The 24,989-nt window shown below is 35.9% G+C and overlaps 1 protein-coding gene across 2 annotated transcripts in view; it reads right to left on the bottom strand.

Annotated features, from left to right (window-relative positions):
- Nucleotides 1-24,767, bottom strand: part of LOC110110711 (arogenate dehydratase/prephenate dehydratase 2, chloroplastic) — a 29,239-nt gene extending 4,472 nt beyond the window's left edge. Inside the window, exons 1-3 of one of the 2 annotated variants that reach the window (XR_002304741.2) lie at nt 24,385-24,767; nt 24,232-24,296; nt 24,061-24,153 (exon numbers count right to left, since the gene is read on the bottom strand). Coding sequence is in view for 1 of the 2 variants with exons in the window: in XM_020842315.2 (XP_020697974.1) it covers nt 24,061-24,153; nt 24,232-24,296; nt 24,385-24,643 (417 nt within the window). In the remaining variant the exon portion in view is untranslated. The remainder of the gene's footprint in view (nt 1-24,060; nt 24,154-24,231; nt 24,297-24,384) is intronic. The other variant, XM_020842315.2, reaches the window with a different exon arrangement.
- Nucleotides 24,768-24,989: the final 222 nt, after the last annotated feature.

The raw sequence follows: 24,989 nt of genomic DNA, 5'->3' as shown, positions 1-24,989 counted from the left end.
ATTCCTCGTTATTATCAAATAATACGTAGCAATACCGAGCAAAAACCGAGTTTTTTGGCGGTGGGAGGACGTATCTCTACGTCAGGTGGGAGGACGCAATAAAAATTCCTTTAAATAGCCCTCTCCACCTCCTTAAAAACTTCCTAATATAAGATATTATTTATTTAATACAAAAACATCAAATCTTTTTAATTAATTAAATCCACTTTCCCTATTGGCTTCCAGCCTCTCCTTTTTTTGGCCGCCAAAGTGGCTCCCAACCCTAGGTTAGGCGGTTTGGGCCCCCTTTGGTACCGCCGGCCCCATCTTGGCAGTTCAATATGAACTGCCCTTTAAGAATGCCAAAAAATAAAATTGTAAAAAATGGTACATATTTTTTGTAAGTGTTGTGGTTGAGTAAGCACGAGATGCCCTCATCAACCAGTAAGAATAGATAAGCTTGAAAAAAGTGGTGTTCTACCTATAGTATGAACAAAAAGTGTGAAATAAGAATCATATTTAGTTCAACACATTAAGTACAATTCATACTTTGATGAACAGCAAACAATTTGCCATTGGATCTTTACATTAGTGATTCTAAGGACAAGATTGTTCGATGAATCATCATGACTCCCTTTTGCCTCCTCGATGCCTCCTCCCAGTATTATACTCCAACATATGCCATCTTGAAAACACGCTGTAAATCAAAATAAGCTCAAAAGGGAAACCCTGTGGTTTCACTCATCAGCATTTTTTTGCACATATTATGTTTATTTTCATTTCCATAACAATATATTTTACAAATCAACAATTAAGGTTGGCCTAACAAATTAAGTCATCTCAAAAAAATGACAGACGCATTCACATGAATATTCAATAGAAGATAGTTATGGCTACACATAAGAAAAACTAAACATCTATTATAATGATCCTTTCAAGAAGTATAAATACAGGAAAAATGCTGATGGATAGTTAACACGCGCTCAAATACTATAGTATGAAATACAGAAGGGGATTAAACTGGGTACATGAATAAGAAAATAAACTGTGAGATTTCAGATGGAAATTATAATATCCTAATTATTAGTTCAGAGTGAATCAAAATTTATATAATATTTAATTAACTTTTAGCTTTTTATTTTCCAGTAGTTGGTTATGTTGCCATTGCATTACAAACTTTTTATTATCAATGTTCTCTGTATAGCTGTTCCTGTGGCTGGTTCGTGGTGTTGTAGTTTTTTCTTGTGTTTATTTTGGACAGGGGATGTTCAGCGATTAGGACAAAGCAAAAGAATCGAGGGATTCCAAATACAAGAATCAGGAGTGCAGAAGTAAGACAGCTAGAGAAAAATCAAATATTTCAGTTGTTCATTTCGTCCTTGGGTCTAGGTCTGGAGGCTGATAATATGGAAAACGTTGAAAATATGAGGTTCTCATTCATGCTCTTGCCAAGAGATAGAGATTGCAAGTTCGCCAACTAAGATTAGGCTATTGAAGATCAAAACCAAAAGGTTGTTGAAAGTCTTCTTCGTCTTCCTTTCCCTCACACAAATAGATATCCAGAAATATAGTGGTGGGTTTGGTTCCTCTCATTTTCTTCCTCAAGGAATCTAGTTTTGAGTTGAAATCAAGATAGATTAAGAAGAAAATTTGTGGAAAAGAATAGTGGAAGGCTTGCATAAGTTAACCGATCATCTATAAAAGCTAATTCATAATATTTCAATGTGGATACTGGTATCCATCACACAAAACTACATCATTCTTATTGCCTTCATGATTTTTTTTAAAAGTTCTTTACCATCTATTTTATTGTTTCTAATTTATTGTTTTATGTTTTTTTTATAAGTCTATGAAATTAGTTTATTAGCAAGTGATCATGTTCTTGTGTAAAAGGAGTATAATCTCTGAAAGGGAGAAAGTTTAATTTTATTTAATGGAAAGATTGTTATTCTGAATTGTGAAGTTTTTGTAAAATCTTTTGTTCAGTTTGTGTATGGATTGAAAGAAATCTATTGATTAGATAACCGTCCACATTATATTGGTTAATGTTCACAATTCAATTGAAAGATTGCAATTTGCATAATTGGTAAGGTCCAGACAACATAAAATCAAAGCCAATGGCAAGTTTATCAAGAATGGGGCATTCAAAGGTTAAGATTGAGAGGTTCAATGAAAAAACGCATTGATTTTGTGGAAATAGATGAAAGCCATTCTTGTTCATGAAAGAAGCAAAAGTTTTTGATTGAGAAAGAAATTTGTCGAGTTCTTTGAATGTATACATGCCAAAATGATAGAGTTGGCATATAGTATATTTGTGTTACAGTTGAACAACTAGATCATTCGTGAGGTTCATAGTCTACAGGAATTTGGTTAAAGCTAGAGCAAATGTAAAAGACTAAAAAATTGCAAAATCGGATACACACCAAGGGTAAACTATTTGGGCTTATGATGTTTGAAGGGAAGAGATTAATGATTTCAATAAAATTGTAATAGATTTAGAAAACCTTGGGATTAAGATGAATTATGAGGATAATGCTCTAATTATACTTAATTTAATGGCTAAATCACATGGGCATTTTGTTAAACTATAAAATATGTTTAGAAAACGATCATTAGATAACTTCGAAATCCAATGAAATAGAAACTAAAATAGGAAAAAAAATCGAAGAAGCATTAGGTTTGCATGTAGGAAGATCCAAGAAGAAAAAAAAAATTGAATGTAGGTCCAAATTTAAAGCTAAAATCAAATGCTTTTTTTTTTGTCACAAGGAAGATCACTTTAAAAGAAGTTTTCCATGAAGATATAAAAAGGACAAAGGAAAATGATGTTTGGGGAAGCTTTAGCAGTGTTAGATGGATATGATGATTATTGGGTTCAATAGTTTCTACTGATTTTAGTAATAATGATTGGATGATGGATTTAGGTTGTTCCAAATTGGCATTGGTTTGAATCATACATAAAATTCAGCAGTGAGAAAACTATTATGGAGTATAATGTTCTTTGTGAAGACATTGGGATCGGAATTGTTAGAATCAAAATAGGAGACGGAATCATTAGGACTGCAATTGAAGTTAGATGTTACTAGAACTTATAAAGAAACATGTTACTTAGTACTCTAGATGGGCATTGATGGTTATTATGAAGGGCAAGAAGACGTTCTGGTCAATATTAATTGCTATGGAAAAAATGACTAAATCATTTGAGGTATCATATGTTGGAGAAACAAATAAAATAAGATTTTGACACCTCAACTACAACATATTAATGTTCTATATAAATAAGGGGCCAAATGGAAAAGCAAAGGAGCAATATTGATTTTTGTGACCATTATATCTTTGGAAAGTGGATTAGGGTAAAGTTTGGTTCACAAAAACATAATACTAAAAGTACTATGAATTACATTCATTTTGATATCTATGGACCTACTAATGTTCCAATTTATGGTATAGAAATATATTTATCTCATTCATAGATGATTTTCAAGAAAAATCTGGATATATGTGTTGAAATATAAGATATTCAAGCAATGAAAAATTTAAGTTAAAAATCAGATTTTTAAGATCTAAAAATTATTTAGTCTTAACATAAATGGGATGAATGAGTACAATGGTCAATAGTACAAGAAATTTGACTCTACATGCCTAAGAATTCTTTCAATAGGGGTGGTTTTGATGTGTGTGTCTACTATAAGAGGCCTGATTGTGATTTTTCTTTTATTGGGTTTTTCTATGTGAATGATATGCTAATAGCCATAAGGCAGATCTACAATAGAGGCCCTGGGGTATGAGCCTCCACTGCCCAATTTTAAACAAAATATTATTTCCCTAAATAGTTAATTTAGCAAATACAAACAATTTAATTCCTTAAATATGCATACAAAACATAGCAATCGCATCATTGATGGCAGGAACTGAGAACAATTGGCAGTTGGGTTGCGGCGGATCAGTCTTGCCTCCAGTTTCTCTATGATGCCCTCGTTGTCATCATCAACTGTGAGCCAATTATAAAATATTTCTCCTCTCTCTCTCTCTCTCTCTCTCTCTCTCTCTCTCTCTCTCTCTCTCCCCCCTCCCCTATCCGCAAGACCGTGAAACTCACCGGCATTGTCACCTTCAATCGTAATTCTGTTACATATTTTATTTTCCTCCATCTTTCTTTCTCTTTATATATAGATAATCGTGAGACTTGCGAGGTGTCCTCGCAGGCATTGTCCTCATCATCACCGTCAACCTAAGACAACCCGAATCCATGTACTTTACTGTTGATAGTCACTAATGAGACTTTTATGTTAATTAAAAATTTTAATTTTTAATATTTCTAAATAATAGATATAATTTTGACTTGAAATGCATTATTAATCAATATTTTATCATATTGCTTAGACCAATAGAATATTGTAATTTATTTTTCTAGTTATCACTCTTTCGTAGGAAATTGATGTATTTGAAGTCAAATAGATTATCGAATTAGAAAATTTTGTGCCCCCATAAAAGGAATATCCTGGCTTCTAAATTGGAGGTACCAAATTTAAAAGCATTATTCAAAAATAAGTTTGAAATGAAGGATTTAGGACAGGCCAGACACATTCTTGGTATTGATAACATAAGGAGCAGGGGGAAACGCTTGTTGTACTTAACTGAATGCATGTATATTTGGAAGAAGCTGAAGAACTTTGAAATGATTATTGCCAAAACTATTTCATCCCCTTAGGAATAACTATTCAAGCTTTCAATCATGCACTCACCATCAAACATAAAGATCATAGGTATATGAAAATAATGATATAATCTAATGCTGCATGCAGTCTTATGTACTCTATCGTTTGTATCAAACCAAATAAAGCATATGCGATAACTATGATATATAAATATGAGGCTAATTCTTGAAGAGAACATTGGATGGTTGCTAAGTGGATCTTCAAGTACTTATAAGAGTCGATTGAAATTGATTTGTGTTATAGAAAAAGAGAACAAAATAAGAGAACAAATTGTAGACTCATTAAATTGACGATTGGATAAACAAAGATCTTTATATTGACCTCCAAATCTATTCCACAACTTGACTTAATCAAACATAAGGAGACTGATAGATGAACAGAAATCACTTCAAAGTGCCTCATCGCTATTGAAAATTAGTAAATATCACCCATTTTATGAAACTGACAATGCCGACACACAGACATCATAAAAAATACCAAAGAGAAACCCTACAAATGATTCAATCAAACTTCACGAAGGCAACAAATGACAAACATGATGTTGTGTAAAATCACACAAATCTCACTCATTTTGCAAAACAGATTGCACAGATGTGTTCAAACCATCAAAATACTTAAAAAGGAACCCTTAGCAATCGAGTCAAGTTAACACAATTAAAAATGATGGATTATGAGTGCAATGTTGTGTAAGATTGCCCGAAAGCTTTTCATTTGTGAAACAGATTGAACCACTATGTTTGGAACATCGAAATTATCAAAAAAAGAACAATTATATTGCCCAAGTCTCGACAAAAGAGAAACAACGAAAAATCCACCAACGTGAGCAATGAAAATTTTGGTGAGTGATTCATATACAATTTAAGTTAAATTAAAAAATTATTATTATTACTACTACTTTATATATATATATATATATATATATATATGAGAATTTTCAAAATTCCATTGAATCAGCCCGTTGGCGGGATTCATGCGGAGGATGGAGGATCGCACTCCAACCATCTCCGATGATCGGAATGTGCCGTCGTGGAACGGAATTGCATCAGCGACTTCAGATAAGGCTTATTTGGAGAAAGTATGGAGAAATAGCAATTCGGCATTGGTGATCCGAGAGCCAATTATGGAGAAGGTTGCAGTTGTTTCACCTGTGGTGGGAAAAGGTAAACAAATTATGATTGAAGAAGAGAAATCTCCTCATCGTAATGATGGCTCAGCTTCAGGGAGAAATTTAATTGTTAGCAGATTCGCCAACGTGAAACACAAACCTAGTATGGAAGTCAATCATTTGTCGGAAAAGGCCCAGATTTGCAAACCAATTGTTTGTGAAAAAGCTGTAGAAGAAGGAAATCATTCTAATCCTGTAGTAGAGGGCAATACCAATGTTTTATTATCTGAACAAGAGCAAGTTAATCCATGGATTAAACGTCCATACATTAAAGTCAATCTTCCGGCTAGTGATTCTTTTCTGACGGAAGATGGTTCTGCTGTCAAATTATTTCAGCCTAATGTTAAAACCAATTCAGAGAAGTTACAATTCTCCATTGTAGTGAAAGTATTTGGGAGGAGTATTCCAATACATCTGGTTGCAACAGAGCTTAGACGACAGTGGACGAAATTTGGTAAATTTCATCTGACGAGCCTTGGTTATGACTGGGTTTTATGTTCATTCTTCTCTAAGGAGGCCATGGAGAATGTTCTTTTGGAAGGACCATAGTTTGTCAACGGGCATATAGTTGGGCTTGATAAATGGAGCTCAGAATTTAATCCCGATTCTCTCGAAGGGCTATCTTCTCCAATCTAGATTAGAATGCCGAGTTTGCCATTATACTGCTGGGATGAAATCAATGTCTCAAGAATAGTGTCTTCTGTGGGCGAACCCATTTTGATTGATGGGGATATGTTCTAATGGGGAAGGAGAGAATTTGTCAAGGTCTGCGTCCGAATTCAGCTTGATCGTCAGCTGCCTACTGGTGTCTGGGTGGAAGGAGTTAATGGCAAATTTTTCCAAAAAGTGGAATATGAGAAAATTTCAAACTTTTGTTATGAATGTGGATGCATTGGTCATTTGAAGGAATCTTGCAATGTGGCTGAGAAGAATGCAGGATCAGTGAAGATTAATAAACAGCCTTTGTGAAAGTTCAGAACAGGGCATTAGTACCAAAACAATTCCAGATTTGAACTCATGGTCGTTAGTCAATTACAGAAGAAATAAAAAGAATAACTTCGGAATGCAGAAGATAAAATTCATTCCAAAGGGAGGTGAATCATTGAAATATGTTAATGAAGAGCTTTCCAATAAGGTGATGAATAAAGGAGGAGTATTGATGAATCTGGAAGGCAGAGACAATAACCTTTGCAAGCCTGGAGAAAGAAAAAAGACTGAAGTTAAGACAAACGTGCCGAAAGATGCAAGTAATCATGTTGAAGTTCGCGATTCAGTTGAAGCTGCAGTGAATTCTATTGAAGCTGCGAAGGGAGCTACTTTTCAAGCCATAAATTTGGCATAACAGAGAGATCCCGTGGGGAATTTGGAGGTTGATTCAACCATGATGGCCTTTTTATCGCCAGGTAATAAATTTGAGTTGCTGAACTCTTTATGTGAGGAAGGCAATGGTGTGGATATTCAAGTTGATTCCTTAGTAGAGGAGTTGGAAGAAGGTGAAGTAATGAAAAATCTGGAGGACTGTCAAAATAATGACATAGAGGCAGCTGCTCAGGGCAGTTTTGAGAAGAATATTGTTATTCTGGCTGAGGAAAATTCTTCTCTGAGTATCGGAAAGGCTTCTTCCCAAAAAACTAAACTAGCCAAGGAACTGAGAAATTTGGGTTCATTAAATTTGGCTTCCATGCAAGCTAGAAACAGTATGAACAAGAAAAAGGGTGGGGGTATATCCCCATTCATGTCCAAATGAGTTCTATTAGCTTTTGGAATTGTAGGGGGGCTAACAAGAAAGAGGCCTCCTTATATTTGAAGGAGGTGTATAAAAGATTGGTATGTATTTTTTGTGGGTATTGTTGAAACCAAGATTGCTTCTCTTTCTAAAGAAGAATTTGGCAAGTTGATGGGTGAGGACTGGGATTTTATCCTGCAGCCCTCTAGAGGAAATTCTGGTGTAATTATGGTGATCTGGAAAACTAATGTGGCTTCATTTTCCTTGATAAAGACATCGGACCAATGTTTGCTGGGAGAGCTGGAGATATTCAACAAAGGCAAGTGGATGGTAGCTACTATTTATGGCAGCAGGGAGATTCAAGGTAGAAGAGTATTGTGGAATTTTATGGATGGTATTGTTAAGAAGGAAGTTCCATCTGTGATAGGAGGCGACTTCAACTGCATTCTCGATGAAAAGAAAGGTGGGAAGAAATTTTCTTTCTCACATGGGCCAATGGAAATGAAGGCGTTTATGAATTAGAATGACCTACATGATGGAAGTGCTCGGATTTAGAAAGGCTGGATAGATGCATGCTGAATTCAAAAGCTATTGAACTGATCAATCAAGCAGCAGTGAGGCATTTGAATAGAATTGCGTCTGATCATTGCCCCATAATATTGAAGTCATTTCATCAATAGTTTAATAGAACCAGATTTCGCAAATTTGAACATGTATGGATGTCTTATTCAACTGCAACATCGGTGGTCAGGAATTATTGGGCTAAACCAGTGAGAGATGATGATATGGAAGCTCTAAATAAGAGAATGTCTAGAGTACTTAAAGCCTTGTTTTTCTGGAGTAAGGCTAAACATCAAAAATTGGAAGAATTAAAGGAGAATTTGAAGATGGAGATTGAAGAATTGCAGCTGGAAGAAGCATCAGAACAGCTTTTTTCGGACAGCAAAGCCTTGCTCCTTAGAACCAGAGTCAAGGAATTCAATTGTACTCTTGCAAGGTTGAATACATTGTGGAGACAAAGGGCTAAAGACAAGTGGATGAAGGAAGGGTGTTTGAACTCTTCTTTCTTTCATGCCTTTGCTAATGTAAGAAGAAATGGCAATTCAATCAAGCAACTGAAGAATGAGGATGGAGAGTTGATTGAAGACTCGGCTAGTATAAGGAGCAGTTTTTTTCAGTTTTTTTGTAACAAATGGAAGTACAAGGAATGCCAATTGGTCAATTGGCCTTTGAATGAGAACATCCTGAAGTAAGAAGAATGTGAAATCTGGAAGCTGTTTTTACTCTGGAAGAAGTTGAGAGGGTGATTAGAGAACTTGGCAACAACATTTCTCCTGGATTGGATGGAATCACATATTCCTTTTTTAAAGCATATTGGAAGATTATTGGGATGGATGTGTGGAAAGCCATCCAACTATGCTTGAATTCGGGTAAAATGTCTTCTAAATGGAAGGAGACATTAGTGGTACTTTTACCCAAAGTAATCCTCTATCTCCCTCAAATTTTAGGCCTATTAGCCTATGTATGTCAATCTACAAAATTGTGACAAAAGTACTGTTGAACAGATTGATGAAAGTAATTCATTGCTTAGTAATAGAAGAGCAAGTGGCATTCATAAAAGGGAGGGCCTTATCTGAGCATATGATTCTTGCTCAGGAACTTTTTCACAAATTCAGGTTCTCTAAATCTAAAAGGGGATTGGTGGCAATCAAACTAGATATGGAACAGACATACGATAGTATGGCTTGGAACACCCTTAAACAAGTTTTGAATTACTTTGGTTTTCTAGGAAGATTTTCTAATCTCATTATGAAATGTGTTACTGACCCGGTTTTCTTGGTTCATATTAATGGAGTGGAATTGGAAGGAATTAAAGGAAGAAGCGGCTTTAGACAGGGTTGCCTCTATCTCCTTACTTATTCATTCTTTGTTCCCAATTACTTACTAATGCTTTTTTATCCAATGGAAGGAATTTGGGTTTAAAAATTGCCCCTATGGCTCCAAGGATTTCACATTCATTATTTGCGGATGACATCTTGATCTTCTCTAATGCTAAATTAGAGAATATTAAGAAAATTAAAAAGATCACTATGGACTAGTGCAACTGGACAGGTCAACAAATAAATGTTTCAAAATCTGCTATTATTTATAGTAAGAATATGGAAAGGAGGAGGATAATCTCTAAGCTCATGGGGTTCATGGAGGTCAAAGAGCTCAATTATTTGGGCATTAAAATTACCTTAAGGAGGCGTGTGGCTTCAGACTTCTCAAGTATTTTGGAGAAAGCAGCGTTTAAATTGGACATATGGGGCAAGAAGCTTATCTCTTCAGCTGGCAGAGTTACACTTATCAAATTTGTGTTACAAGCAATCCATGTCTTCTATACATCAATGTCACTGGTTCCGTTATCAGTTTTGAAGAAAATAGACAGAATGAGCAGGGAGTTTCTGTGGAATAAAAGCAATGGGGATAACGGATTACATTATGTATCTTGGAAAGAATTATGTAAACCGGAAAACCAAGGAGGCATTGGCATTCATTATGTTGTCGATTCGGTGGAGTCCCTTAGAGCCAAACTGGTTTGGAATTTCTTTAAGAAGCCAATTTCTTTACTCAGTAAATCATTATCAGCTAAATATGGTAAGAATGTCTAGGATGATGGTAGAAGGCCGAACTCTTCTTCAGCATGGAAATTAATTCTAAGTGGTGCCAAAGCTTTAAGACATTGTGAAATGGAGCATTAAAGATGGTGTTTCAGTAAATATTATGAAGGACATTTGGATCCTTGATAGAAGATTGGACAGTTGGCCCACTTTCATTACAAATGAGATTGACAATTTAACTAATCTGTCTAGCTTCATTTCGGAAGGAGTTTGGGTACCAGAGAAGCTACAAGAATTCTTTGGGGAGGAAATGGTGAAAGTCATCTGCAATATAAAGATTGAGGTGGAAAATCATGAAGACAATTTGGAGTTGTTGAAGATACATTTTGGAAAAACTATTTCAGGCATGGTTAGATATGCTAGAATTAACAGGGAAGAGTTCGAACCAATGTTAATCCAAGATTGGAATTGTATTAGAAAAATGAAACTTAATCCTCGGGTCTCTTTATTCTGGTGGAAATTATTGAAGAATGAAATCCCTACAACAGATTTCTTATTGCATAGAAGATTGATTGGAACCAACCTTTGTCCTAGAGGTTGTAATATGATAGAAGATGGAGAGCATGTGGCAGTGAATTGTTTGAATTAAAACAGGTAATTCAAAAGGCTAGCCGTTGGGGTTTTCATTTACCTGTTATAAACAATTTAAAAGATTGCTTGTATTTTTTGAGAAAGCAAGGAGAGGAGAATCCTTTTATAGCAAAATTTTATTGTGCTTTGGTGTTCAATTCCTGGAAGAGTAGAAACATGTTAATTCATGAAGGCCAAGAGCTAGGAGCCGGAATTATTGTGACAAATGCCATCACCTATGCATCTAGTTCATCTTCTAATCTTCATTCGGACCACTGGGTGCTAACCAACAATATGAGCTGATTTCTTCAACTTGGCATCCTCCTCCACCCGGATGGATTAAAGTGAACATAGATGCTTCTCTACTTAACTCTAATGAAGCAGGAATTGGAGGCATATTTAGAGACCATAAAGGAAGAATGCTTCTAGCATTTGGATTCTGATGCAATCAAAAATTTGGGAGGGACCCAAATTTTTTATCACAAAAAGAAAGTCTTTCTAGAGAATAAAAGATTACAATAACACACAAAAATTAAACTAATTAGACAAAACAAACTTTAATATTATAAAATAAAGAAAGACTTACAAACTTGACTTTCAACATAAGATGACATTACAACCCTTGACTCTTACAAATGACTCTTCAAAATTGACACCCTAAAGTTCCCTGTTTACTTTGAGAAAGAGGGGACTACCAGGTACTCGGCTGGCACTTGCTGGATAGAAAGAAAGAGATTAGGAGACGAGACGAAGGTTGGAAAGAGCCGCGCAGGATTTCCATAGGAGGAGGGAGAGAAGATTGGAAAGAGCCCGCAGGATTTCCAAAAACAAAAAACCTCTCAGGTTTTCTCTCCAAAAATACACTCACATCCATCTTTTTTCATAACATCTTTATGCCAAAGCATTTCATACTATAAGCAAAGAAGAAAGCCCAACTACCATGCACCCATAATTCCCCCAATAAACTTTAGGTATAGGAAAAGCCAAAAAGGCACACATTAGTCCAAAGCAGCAGCCAAGCCAAATTTCCAGAAAACAGAGGAAAAATGCCACGGTTCCAGCACAGGTTCAGAAATTCCAACCGCACCTCAAATCTCCAAAGGTTGGCACAGGTTCCAGCCACAGTGAAACCCCAAACGGCACAGCAAATCCAAGAGGGAATTCTCGTTCGCAACAAGCCAAGCACAAGAAACCAACAGCCAACCATTAATAGCACCCATTGAAGTCCACTTCCAACAGCCTAAAGAGGAAAATAACAGCATCGCTATAAGAGCAAAGGAAGAGCAAGAGAACAAGTTCCACTCCACCTAATATCGACACCTCATAAGAATTAGAGCTAAAACATCATCCTCAAATGACTCACTCCCTCCACCTAGAATATACTAGCTGGCACCACTAGAGTTTCAATACATAAGCTCAAAACCGGAAAACAAGCCAATGCCCTACATGAAACCCAATCAAACATACAAACGGAGAAATGGAAAGATGAAAGGACAATAAACATAAAAGGAAGAGGGAGGAAGATGAAAAAGACACAAGCAAAAATACAAGAAAATTCAACTTGTGTTGACCCCCCCCCCTTTCGATACATCAAACTCCCCTACGAAGAACTCATCTCCCGATGAGTTGCTTTATGTTTTTTCATTTTTTACTTAAATAATAAAAAAAGACACAAAAAAAATCTAAACCTAATACTTAGACTCACAACTTGACTTGACTTGACTCACAAAACTTTTTGACACAAACTCACAAGACTCAAATTGACAAACCTAAACAAAACCTAGGACTCTAACTTTGCTCTGATCCAAATTGCATGCAATCAACAAAATTGGGGGAAGGACCCAAATTTTTACAACAAAAAGGAAAGTCTTTCTAGAGAAAAAAAGATTAAAAAATAACTCATAAAATTAGACTAATTTAGCACAAAACAAACTTTTAAATATTATAAAATAAAGAAAGAACTTACAAACTTGAACTTTCAACATAAGATGATATTACACCTTGACTCTTAAATGACTCTTACAAATGAACACTAAAGTTGCGTTATCTTTGAGAAGATGGGATACAGGTGAGGTGGCACTTGCGGATAGAAGAAAGAGATTAGGAGGGACGAGGACGAAGGTTGGAAAGAAGCCCGGCCAGGAATTTTCATAGGAGGGGGAAGAAGATTGGAGAAGAGCCCGCAGGATTTCCCAAAACAAAACCTCTCAGGTTTTCTCTCCAAAAAATAAACTCACTATCATCTTTTTTTCATACATCTTTTATGCCAAGAGCATTTCATCACTTATAAAGCAAAGAAGAAATTGCCACAGCCAATGCACCATAATTATGCCTCCAAAGTATATACTTTAGGGGATATGACACCTTTATTCTGTGGGTTTGGGTTCCTGTGGCTGGCCCGTGGCACCTTTTGAGAATTTTGAGGTGCCCCGGTTGAATTTTCTGAACCTGTGGCTGGAACCCGTGGCATTTTTCGCTCTGTTTTCTGGATAAAATTGCTGGCTGCTTTGCTTTGGAACTATATGTGTGGCCTTTTGGCTTTTCCTATCCTAAAGTTTTATTGGGGGAATATGGGTGCATTGGCCTGTTGGGGGAAAAGCCAAAAGGCACGACATTAGTTCCAAAGCAGCAGCCACAATTTCTTCCATGATATACAGTAGTGACTTATAAATTGCCCACGTTTTCCAAAGCATCAAGGTGAATATCTAGCGTTAAGGACATTAATCCAAATGACCTGGTATGACACCAAAAGATGAATGTTGCAGTTATTTTTGGAGAGAAAAACCTGAGAGGTTGTTTGTTTTGGAAATCTGCGGCTCTTTTCCCCAATCTTCTTCCCCTCAACTATGATCCTGCGGGCTCTTTCCAACCTTCGTCTCGTCTCCTAATCCGTCTTTTCTTCTATCCGCAATGCCACCTCACCTGTATCCCTCTTCTCAAAGTAACGCAAACTTTAAGGCTGTCATTTGTAAGAGTCATTTGTCTAAATGCAGTCTTAACGCCGAGAAAGTGTGAGAACCACAATGGTTCCATCTTATGATTGAAAGTCAAAGTTCAGTGAGCAGTGCGAACCTTCTAAATTTCTGGTCATATCATGCCTATATTCCAAGCAGGGAATGTTTCTGGTCTCTCAACGAGTCCCTCATGAGGGCACACACGTAAACCAACAGTTCATCCATTTAATTGAGAAGTTCCCAATTTAATTGGCCACGGTTGCAATCCCAGCTTCTATAATGAGTGTGTAACTAAAATAGATGCGCGAACTTCTCTTTGAGGAGGTTGGAATAGAGGAAGAAAGGAAGATTTAAGCAGTAGCTTTCACTCCACCCTAATAATTCTTCACTTATCTCTCGGATATATTGAACTTTAGCACGTCTAGTAACATTCAGCATCCGTAATTGCAGTCTTTACTGTCTCGCTACTAGTATATTAATTGTAGCTGTGCTTTCTTCTGACTAGATGTGCATTGTTTCTTAGTGCGTACCTACAGACTCAAACTTGATAAAACACAGTTCACAGTTGACTTATACATGAGAACCCAAGACTCAGGAATCATCGACTATTATATGGACTATGGTTAGAGTGGTGGAAGATCTTGATAGGATCTATTAGTATATATCAAAGTCAAAAAGAGAAGAGGAGAGAGGCCGGAAAGAGCACAAGTATCCATACAGAGGGGAGAGTGCAAGAGATGAAATACTCTCTACAAGAGACAGCAGACGCGGGAGGTTCTGACATATGTGTAATCGCAAGGAGGAGGCAGTGGGGACCTACATACTCAACACAAAAGCTCCTGAATGTATATTGTGCTCTTAGGTATTGTTTCTCCATTGAGCCCAGCCTAATTATATGATGGGTACAATTAATAATCGCAGGCATTCTCCCGAGCCCGCACCTATAGTGTAAGAGGTAAGAGAACATAAGTTCCACTCATCCTCTTTATAGTCCTTTCTTTACTCACTCATAATGAATCTTTAGCAATCTAAATGTCGTATTCTATGGCGTCACATTGTAATGAAGCTATTCTCCTTTGGTCTTCACTCAGATATATGTTTAGGAATTGATTAGCTGACATGTCCTAACTAGAGTTTCAACTACATAAGTCTCAAACCGCAAAACAGTCTGCCTTCATGAACGCAACAATAACACAAAGATCAAATGGGAGAATAAAGGACAGATACATAAAGAGAGAGGGGGAATGAAAGACACAAGGCAAGAAAATCAAAGAAAAATTCAATTGTGTTGCCCCCCCCCCCTGCATACTCGAATTCTCGGTAGCACTAGGAATTGGATTTCTTGAGCTAGCTGCTGTAACGTTTCATGGAAGAGTTTATAAAGACTGGATGTTCAATGCTAAGGCTTAAATTGTGGAAGGAGACAACTTTAACGTCATTGCTTACTTTATAGGACTTTGGTTGATTGACAGCCGAGAAGGGACAATCTAAAAGAGGACTTGCTTTTCTTAAGTACTTTGAGGTAATTTTTTATCCTATTCCATTTTGTTAATAGAGTTTGTAATAAGTTAGCTCATTGTATGCTAAACTAATGCTTTGAAAGGTGATTTCTTTTGGCTTCTAGAAGTCAAAAAGGTTCTCCTACTTTTTATTATTTGTTAAAAGAGAAACGTGATGGACTAAATCACTTAGTTTGGGTTGTTCTTGTTTGTTTATTTCCTTTAATTCATTGGCTATTCTATCAAAAAGAAAGGTATACTTATTATATATGTATACACATCATTATAAATTAAATAATTAATTTAAAATTGTGAATCTCCCCTATGCAATTGATCCATCATATGATTATTTTGTCCCGTTATAGGTGTTCACAACAATAACAGAATGAAATAAAGAAATTTTATTAAAAACCAAACTCTCTTTATTCCCTCTCTCAATTTGACACTCTAGGACGCATGTAACCAAGACTCAAGCTCCATCATTGCTCTAGTTTTTCCATGCCTCTCCTACACCAAAGGCTCAACCGCCCTCAAACCCTACTTATTCCATCCCTAACTCACTAATCGCTTCAACACATCACACATGACAACCAAACATCTCATATGAACACCAACTCGTCGACCACCTCAACCCCGTCGATACCTACTTCTCCGATGACACTCCAAGCCATAGCCCTCGCCAACCAACACCCTCACTTGTCACCAACGAACTCCCAATTGCAACTAACATCTTCCTCACCCTCTACCTCTCATTCCATCTCATTTTCTCTCCCTCTCCTCTCTTCTCTCTCTTTAAATGGAGAGAAAACCAACCTCCTAAATAGAGAGAAAGTTTCTCTCTTTACCATTCTTTCTCTCACTACAAATCTCCCTCTCTCACTTTTATTTCTCTTATATATATATGACAAAAAGATCAAAATAGTTCCTTGACTCTTTATGAAGGACCAAAATTGTCACCAACTATATTGAAGGACCATTTTGATCCCTCATATCTTTAAAGAGGAACCAAAATAGCCCTACTATGAGGCTATTTTGATTCATTTTTAAATACATGAGGAACCAAAATGATCAATTAACATAGTTGGGGATCATTTTGATCCTTCATAAAGAGTCAATGGTATATATACAACAACAACAACATCAAGCCTTTATCCCACTACGTGGGGTCGGCTACATGAATCCTTTTTCTCCATTGCGTCCTATTAAAAGTCAAATTCTCGTTTAAATCTAATAAAGAAAGGTCATTCCTAATATTTTTTAACCAAGTCTTTTTAGGTCTACCCCTACCTTTCTTAACATAAGTCAAATTTCTACTCTCCTAACCGGGTCATCGAAAGGCCGCCGTTTTATGTGACCAAACCATCTAAGTCGACTCTCTCTAATCTTATATATATATATAAAATCAAAAAAGGAAAAGCCAAAAAATAATTCGTATTGTATTTGGTCGCATGTTCATCTTATCATCACAAACTTTGTTGAATCTGTGCGTGCGGTATAATATGCAATAACCCATAAACTCATAAAATCCTGTTTATTCAACATTTGTTGCAGTGAGTGAAACCGAAGCATGCTTTTGTTAGCCCGACAGGAGAAACTGATTAATGTTGCTCACAACGAGATGGTTAAACTTCTAGAACATCATCTATGGAGCATTTGGTGCGACAAGCAAATTTTGTGCCCACTTATTTTAGCGCAATAGAGTAAACTTGTAGAAAATGCTCACAATGCAATGGGCTGTCCCAATTTGCACTTTTTAGTGTTATAGAAAAATTCATATTTTATTGCAATTTCACTCGCAAAGGTATGACAAGTGTGCTTTTCTTGGCATGGTGGGTTAAGAAAATTTTGATCATGATTTTGTAGGGCATAGACTATGCACGCCTTTCTTAATGTTAGTAGGCAGACAAAATGTTACGACCAATCCAGCAAAATCAGTCCTGCAACTGGCCCAGCAGCCAGGGGGCGGACAAACTACAGTGGGTGAAATAGGGGTGTCAATATTAGACCCGACCAGAACCCGACCAGAAAATTTCAGGTATGGGTTGACCCGAACCCGAAGTTGGTTGGGTTCGGGTCTGAAAAACCGACCTGTTTGAAAAACCGGGTCGGGTTCGGGTTGACCTGGGAACCCGGGAATGAGTTGGGGCTTATATAGGGATTATTATTTTGTAATAGGGTTATGTTTTGTTTGAGTTTTTTTATTGTAGTTTCTTTTGTGAGGGCCTACTAGTGTCATCTAGGTTGATTGGGAGAAACCATCTACTTCTCTAATTTTAGATCGCTTGTATTTTTTATTTCTTGTTGAGTTATTAATCGAAATCAGTTATTATTTCCTCCAAATTCTGCTATTTTCTACTGCTTTCAATGAATCTCCTGCAGTGATTTGCCAAAATTAACTCAACGGTGTATCACAAAACTCCCTATGGATTCCATCTACATAGGGGAGACACTAGGATGCTACCAAAATTTAGACCAAATAGACACAAAATATAATATGCAGAAAATCCATAGACATAACTGCAACTAAAGTCAAAATGAAGAGAGACTAAAATACCATAAGATAAGAACCAATGTGAACCCATAAATGAAAAGAATGCACAAATACTAAACATCAAATGGACTTACAAGAATTATGGAAACATTGGCAAGCTCACTATGGACATGAACAGGTGCTCGCTACCAATCTTAAAACATTCAAGAACTCACACAACGACTTCAAGTGAGCCTATGGGGATGCAAGAAGTGAACTATCATCCCCCATATTTATATAGGAAAATTTAACTCCTGTGGGACCCGCCTCAGCAAATTTAAATTATATAACAACAATAAATGGACAATATGGAACACATGTTTAGGGTTTTCTAAATTTGTTTTCATTGCCACCAGATTTGCAAAATTTTCATATAAGTGGATAGAAGATGATTGTTAAAAACTCTAAAATGGAAAATTTGCAAGCATAAAAATAACAAAATATAAGCGTAAACATTAAAATTTAAAAAATATCAAAGTTTACACGTGATTCATGAGATTATCTATAATACCCTTGTGCAAGTCTTGTGAATGATCCAAAACAAATCCAAATATTTTCAAGCCATATGCCACATCACGATGTGACATTCAAATTTGGTTAAAAAAGCATGCAAATGCATTAAACACACTGAAAATTATGCAATTGTGTAATGTAAGTATCCATGCAGGTGTACTGAAAATTGTGAAAATCATATATTTTAAAACTGAAATATTCACATATGCACTGACAAACATGTCAAATGCACAAAAGTAATGTCTAAGAATGCTACATGGATTAAAAAATAAATGAATTTTAAGTTTCTCACTCCAAGAAGCGTGCAAATATGTTTCATAACCAATTTCAATTTTAAATCTCTTTTGAAATGTGAAAACACTAGCAAGTGCTTCGACGAAACACATCAAATTCTTAAATTTGATGTCCGAGAACACCGAGTAGGTTAAAATAAAGAATACAACAACAACAACATCAAGCCTTTATCCCACTACGTGGGGTCGGCTACATGAATCCTTTTTCTCCATTGTGTCCAATTAAAAGTCAAATTCTCGTTTAAATCTAATAAAGTAAGGTCATTCCTAAATTTTCTAACCAAGTCTTTTTAGGTCTACCCCTACCTTTCTTATCATAAGTCAAATCTAATACCTCTTCTCTCCTAACCGGGTCATCAGAAGGCCGCCGTTTTATGTGACCAAACCATCTAAGGCAACTCTCTCTAATCTTATCTTCTACTGGAGCTACTCCAACCTTTTCACGTATATGCTCATTTCGTATCCTATCTCTAAGGGTAAAGCCACTCATCCACCTGAGCATCCTCATCTCTGCCACACTTAACAAAGAATTATGCTTCTCTTTTAATGGCCAACAGTCGGCACCATAAAGCATTGCAGGCCTCACTACCATCTTATAGAATTTTCCCTTAAGTTTGAGGGGTACATTTCTATCACATAACAAGCCCGATGCATTCCTCCACTTCAACCATCCAACTTGAATTCTACTGATAATATCCCCATCTATTTCACCATCACTCTAAACAATAGATCCAAGATATCTAAAACGTGTACTCTTATTAATGACTTGATCGCCCAAAGACACAATCCCCTCACTAGGTCTATTACTACTAAAATTACACTCCATATATTCCGTTTTAGATCTACTCAAGCGAAAACCTTTAGACTCTAAGGTTGACCTCCATAATTCAAGTTTACCTTCAACTCCCTCTCTAGTCTTATCAACAAGAAGAATATCATCAGCAAAAAGCATACACCAAGGTCTCCTCTTGCAAATGTCGGTGAGAACATCCATGATAAAGCAAAAACGATATGGGCTTAAGGTTTGATCCTTGGGATGTAACCAACGAATAGGAAAATACTTGGTCAATCCACCTTGTGTTTGAACCAAGTAAACGCTCTGCATACATATCTTTAATGATTTGATACAACATTATTGACTCCTTTCTTTTCAAGAACTCCCATAGCACTCTCTTGGAACTTTATCATATGCTTTTTCTAATCAATAAATATCAATATTGACCTCCTTATTTTCTCTATATTTCTCATCAAAACCTCTTATAAATGTATGGCTTCCATAGTCGACCTACCCGGCTGAATCCAAATTGATTTGAGAAACATTAGTATCACGCCGCAACCTATGCTCCATACTCGCTCCCATAGTTTTAAAGTATGACACATTAACTTAATACCTCTATAATTCGCACAATCTTGTGCATCACCTTTATTTCTTAAAAAAATAGAATTAACACACTCATTCCCACTCATCTGGCATTTTTTAGTCTTCAAAATAGTATTAAAAGTTTAGTAAGCCATGAAATTCCTTCATCTCTTAAGCATTTCCACACCTCTATTTGAATATCATCAGGTCCAAACAGCTTTTCCACCCTCAATTTCTTAAAGCCTCTCTAACTTCAGTTTACTAATATGCCGATAAAAAGAATCTTTATTTTCATTTAGGTGCTAAGGTCATTATAGTCAATCTTATTTTCACAATCTCATAAAAAGTTTAGCCAAAATATCTCATCAATCTTGTTGAATATCATCTTCTAAGAAAAGTACTTTTTGATCTTCATCTTTAATACACTTCACTTGAACTAAATCCTTACTACTCCTATCTCTTTGTTTGGCTAACTTATACATATATCTTTCTCCCTCTTTAGTCATCTAATCTATTATATAAATCACTAAAAGCTAATGTCTTTGCATCGCATATTGCTTTCTTAGCATCCTTACGAGCCACTTTATATATTTCTCAATTATCATAATTTTTAAAATTAAACCAATTTTTATAACAAAGCTTCTTATTTTTAATCTTTTCTTGCACAATTGGATTCCACCACCAACTATTTTTACTATTATGAGCTTTTTCCTTTGATACTCCAAGGACATCATTTGCAATATTCTTAATATCACTAGCCACTTTTTCCCACATAATATTAGCATCCTCATGCACAGACAAAATCTTAAGATCTAAAATCTTATTTCTAAAAACGTGTACTCTTATTAAAATAAAAGACTAAAAAACATGTTTCTAACAGCCCACTGTAAATCTTTATGTTTGCAAATGGATATACAGTTGTGAAATACATGAAGATATTTCATTTTTATGTTTGCATTAGTAAGCTAGCAAAGTTGGGTAAAAGATATTCATTGCAAAAATGCAAACTTTTGGGTTTGTTGCTCGCATGGCAGCTCGTCAAATTAGTATTTGAATATGATCCTATATTAGTAAGCTAGCAAAGTTGACAAAGTTCAAATAACAAAATAAAATAATTTAAATAGCCTGATAATGGCATATTGAAAGCAATCTTAACCAAAGGGGACCCGATTTTCAAAAATGCCCTCAAACCCTCATGCAAAATATTTTTTACTTGAATTCAAGTAAAAATATTAAAAAAAATGGAAAAATCACAAAATTAAAATAATTCAAGTGAATTGACCCCTTTTCAAACTTATAACAAAATTTAACATCCTCAACCACTTATCGAGGATGGTAACTTTGAAAATAACCTCAACTCACAAAGATCAAAGGTCTTAGATGTTGAAGGCGCTAGACCATATGACAGAGGAGCAACTCGTCCTCCTCGCAGAGAAGTGAAGCGATATGCTGATCTGTCTACGACATATGCCCGAGCCAATCAACACGAAAGGCCAATTCAGAGGCGTAACGATGGAAGATCAGAGAAAACAATAACTGCCAGAGTAGAGCAACCCAGGAAGGAGTGGGCCTCTGTACAATCAGTACGAGCGTGTAGTTATAATTCATTCTCAAATGATTTCTCTCTAATAAAGATGTGGGACGTGATATCTAAATAGTGGTTTTTCCACGAAATAGGATTACCGATAAATGGTTATGAATGATATCTTTGATTGAGCGGTTTCATTACAAAATAACACCATTAAATTACGGTCATGACGAAAGCCAATAAAATCCCCAATATCTAAAATCCCCTAAAATAAGGCATCATATGATGCACTTAACGGGTCACAAAATCCTATATTAGCTAAATTCAACTCAAGTTTGTTCCCTTAGACAAACATCCACTCTAAATGTGCAAGATTCTCTTGGACAAAGCAACTCATGATTGCCGACAAGGATCTTTCGGTGAGGTTGGTCGACCATCTCTTTTAACTAAATAGATTTGAGATCAAGATAATCCAAGATAATGAAACTACAATATCTTAATCAGGTTCGAGATCATTTTCCCCATCACCCGCTTTACTTTCAGAAAGTAAATTTCAAACCTTATAATGAATTTGCTTCTATTATACACTAAGCACTTAGTGCCAACTAATTACTAATTTGAATTTAATACTCTCTCTTGCTATTGAGAAGGGCAATTAATCATAGGTGCTTATGCCTATATGAAACCTAAAACCGCATCTTAAAGTCTTTACAAAATGAGTGTGAAATCTCTAAATAGTATCTTATCTTTAATATAATCTATCTTCCAAATACTTAACAAGTAAAACCAAAAACTATTTCAGCAGAAACTAGTTTTTATATTCTCAGTCTCTAAAGATATTATGAGCTAGAGAGCAAATATTCGATCCATTGTGCTTTATCTATCACATAGGCATAATATGTATCTGCTACTAAGTTTATAAATGAAAGTATGTGGATGAAAATATTGTTAGAGGTGCTCGAGAATAAAGAAATGAAAACTATTATTGGTGTGACAGCCAATTACCATAAAATTGATAAAAAGAAATAAAATACAAAGAAATAAGGATACATTGTTTTTAAACATTATCTTTCTCAATGTACAATTAAGTTCACAAAATTCATTTTAATGAGAATCATGCAGATATGTTGACAAAGGCAATGTCTAAAACAAAATTTCAACATTGCTTGACTCTGCTTTTGGTAGGACCTAATTAGGGAGGTGTTGAGAGGACTAAACTCTCTGAGATGTTTATCCTTGGATATAGTAAGTTAAAAGTCGATTAAGTTGATATTCAATTAAGTTTTGCATTTATTTTCCCAATAGTCAATTATGCTACATTTCATTTCTTTATTGTTAGTTTTTTAATGTACAGCCATTTCTCTGGCTAGTTTTTTTCTTGTATTTGTTTTGGATAGGGGCTAGTCTGCAATAAAAACAAAATGAGAGAATCCAATAAAGGGATACCTAGAACATAAATTGAGAATGTTGATGAGGCGATTTGAGAGAAATCTACAGATAATATTTGCTCATTTCGTCCATGCATCTGCATCTAGATATTGACAATAGAGATACGTGAGGTGAAACTATGTAAGAGGTTTTGATTCCTACTACTACCAAGGAAGGGAGGGAGATTGTGAGGAAGTTTGCCAACTGAGATTGGTTTCTTGGGGGCAAAATCAAGGGCTGTCAAAAGGTCTTCGTCATCTTCTTGTTTCCCTCCACATAGATTGATATCAAGAAAGGTTGTTGCAATTTTCATTCCTCTCATATTCTTCCTCAAGAAATATAGCTTCGATTTGAAATCAGGATAAGTTTGCAAGAAAATCTATGAAAAAAGGGCAATAGAAGGATTGCAAAAGTATAGCCAATTGAACATTGAATTCTATAATGTTAAATCCTAAATTCTTCATGCGGATGTAGGCACATCCACTTTACCGAACAACGTAATTTTCTTGTTGTCATTTTTTAACTCTTCACCTATTGTTTTAGTGTTTTTAATTATTACTTTATGCTACCTGTTAGCCTTGGGAATTAGTTTGCTAGCAAGCAATATTGTTCTTGTATAAGAGGAGCATAATTTGGAAGGAAAAAGTTCTATGTTGATTTCAGTCGAATGATTGTTATTCTATTTTGTGTGGTTGTTGCCAAATCTTTTGTTCAACTTGTATATATGGACTGAAAGAAAACTATTGATTAGATTATCAACAGCATCATATTGATTAATCTCCAAAAATCAAAAAAAGTACTGTAGTTTGCTTGATTCGTAAGGTCCTGACAATCAATTGCAATTGTTTCCCCATAACAATTGCTGATGGCAATGGTTAATTACTTAATTTGTAAATTTCTAAGACCGGAGTATCCAAGACAGGTTGAATCAAGTCAAAAAAAGTAATAATTTTAAGCAAGTACAGAATTGAAGGATTAATCTTAAAAAAAAACATAAACGGGGTCCTATCACCAAAATGCATGAAAAATGTAAATTTATTGATGACTTTAAAACAGAAATGCTTAAATTGACAGAAAATAACAAGAATATAAAGTTATTGGTTCGCAAAAGCGGATACAAAAGATGGAACTCACATCAAAGGCCGTCTCAAACAATTCGCATGGAACAGCTTCACAATTGGGATAAGCTTTCGCTGCTGCGGATTCACTGTACGCTCCCGGAAGACCCTAAATGTGAGGAAATCATCTAAGAGCCAAATCACAAGCATCCTAGATGAAAATTTAACAGGTAATCAGATTTCTCACCTGATAGGCCACTCTAAGGCGAGATCTATTGACTGAATTGGACAAGTCCGAAGCAGTAAGTGGTCCTAGAGTAGGAATAACATAAGCACCGACTAATAAGAGAAAAGATGACAGAAGGAACTGTAAGGGAAATAAATTAGAGGGTTTTCTCACTAGGAAGTGTTGAAGAGTCCTTGGGAGAAATCTCCGGCTTTGATTCCTTGAGAGTCCTCTTCAACTCCAGCGCCCTGGAGTTGTCATTGCTGGCGCTTCCATTGAGGCCACCATCGGCCTCGAAGGTAGCCTTTGCGAAGGCATCGCTACGGCGTTTGATAGAGATCCTCACGGGAATTTGGGAGGTTTTCCTCGTTCCTTTGGCAACTTGTGAGGAGGTTGCAGTCGATATAGCTCGAATGCCGGCCATGGAAGTCATTGCTTGAGGCCGACTTCGCTATCAGTGAGCGCTATCGCCACTTGTAGCAAAAGGAGTCGGTGAGGCTAGGTTGAGTTAGAGAGCGAGAGAGAGAGTGCGTGAGGAGAAATAGACGTATAAAGGGCGTGCTGTATGGTACAGTTGTACAGATATTCGATGCGGTATTACGGGGAAATTTGACTTATTCGGATAAATGTGAGCGCTGCCCTGTTACAAAATTTGTGTCATAATTTTTTTAAGAAAATTGTCAGGAGAATATTTTTTAAGAAAAAAAAAGACTTTTAATTATATTTATAACAATATAAATAGTTAGTTTTTTTAGTTTTGTATAAATTTGAAAAAATAT

The sequence above is a fragment of the Dendrobium catenatum genome, unplaced genomic scaffold (assembly GCF_001605985.2).
Source record: "Dendrobium catenatum unplaced genomic scaffold, ASM160598v2 fragScaff_scaffold_1508, whole genome shotgun sequence".
NCBI lineage: Eukaryota > Viridiplantae > Streptophyta > Magnoliopsida > Asparagales > Orchidaceae > Dendrobium > Dendrobium catenatum.
This window is presented reverse-complemented; position numbering and strand designations above follow the sequence as displayed.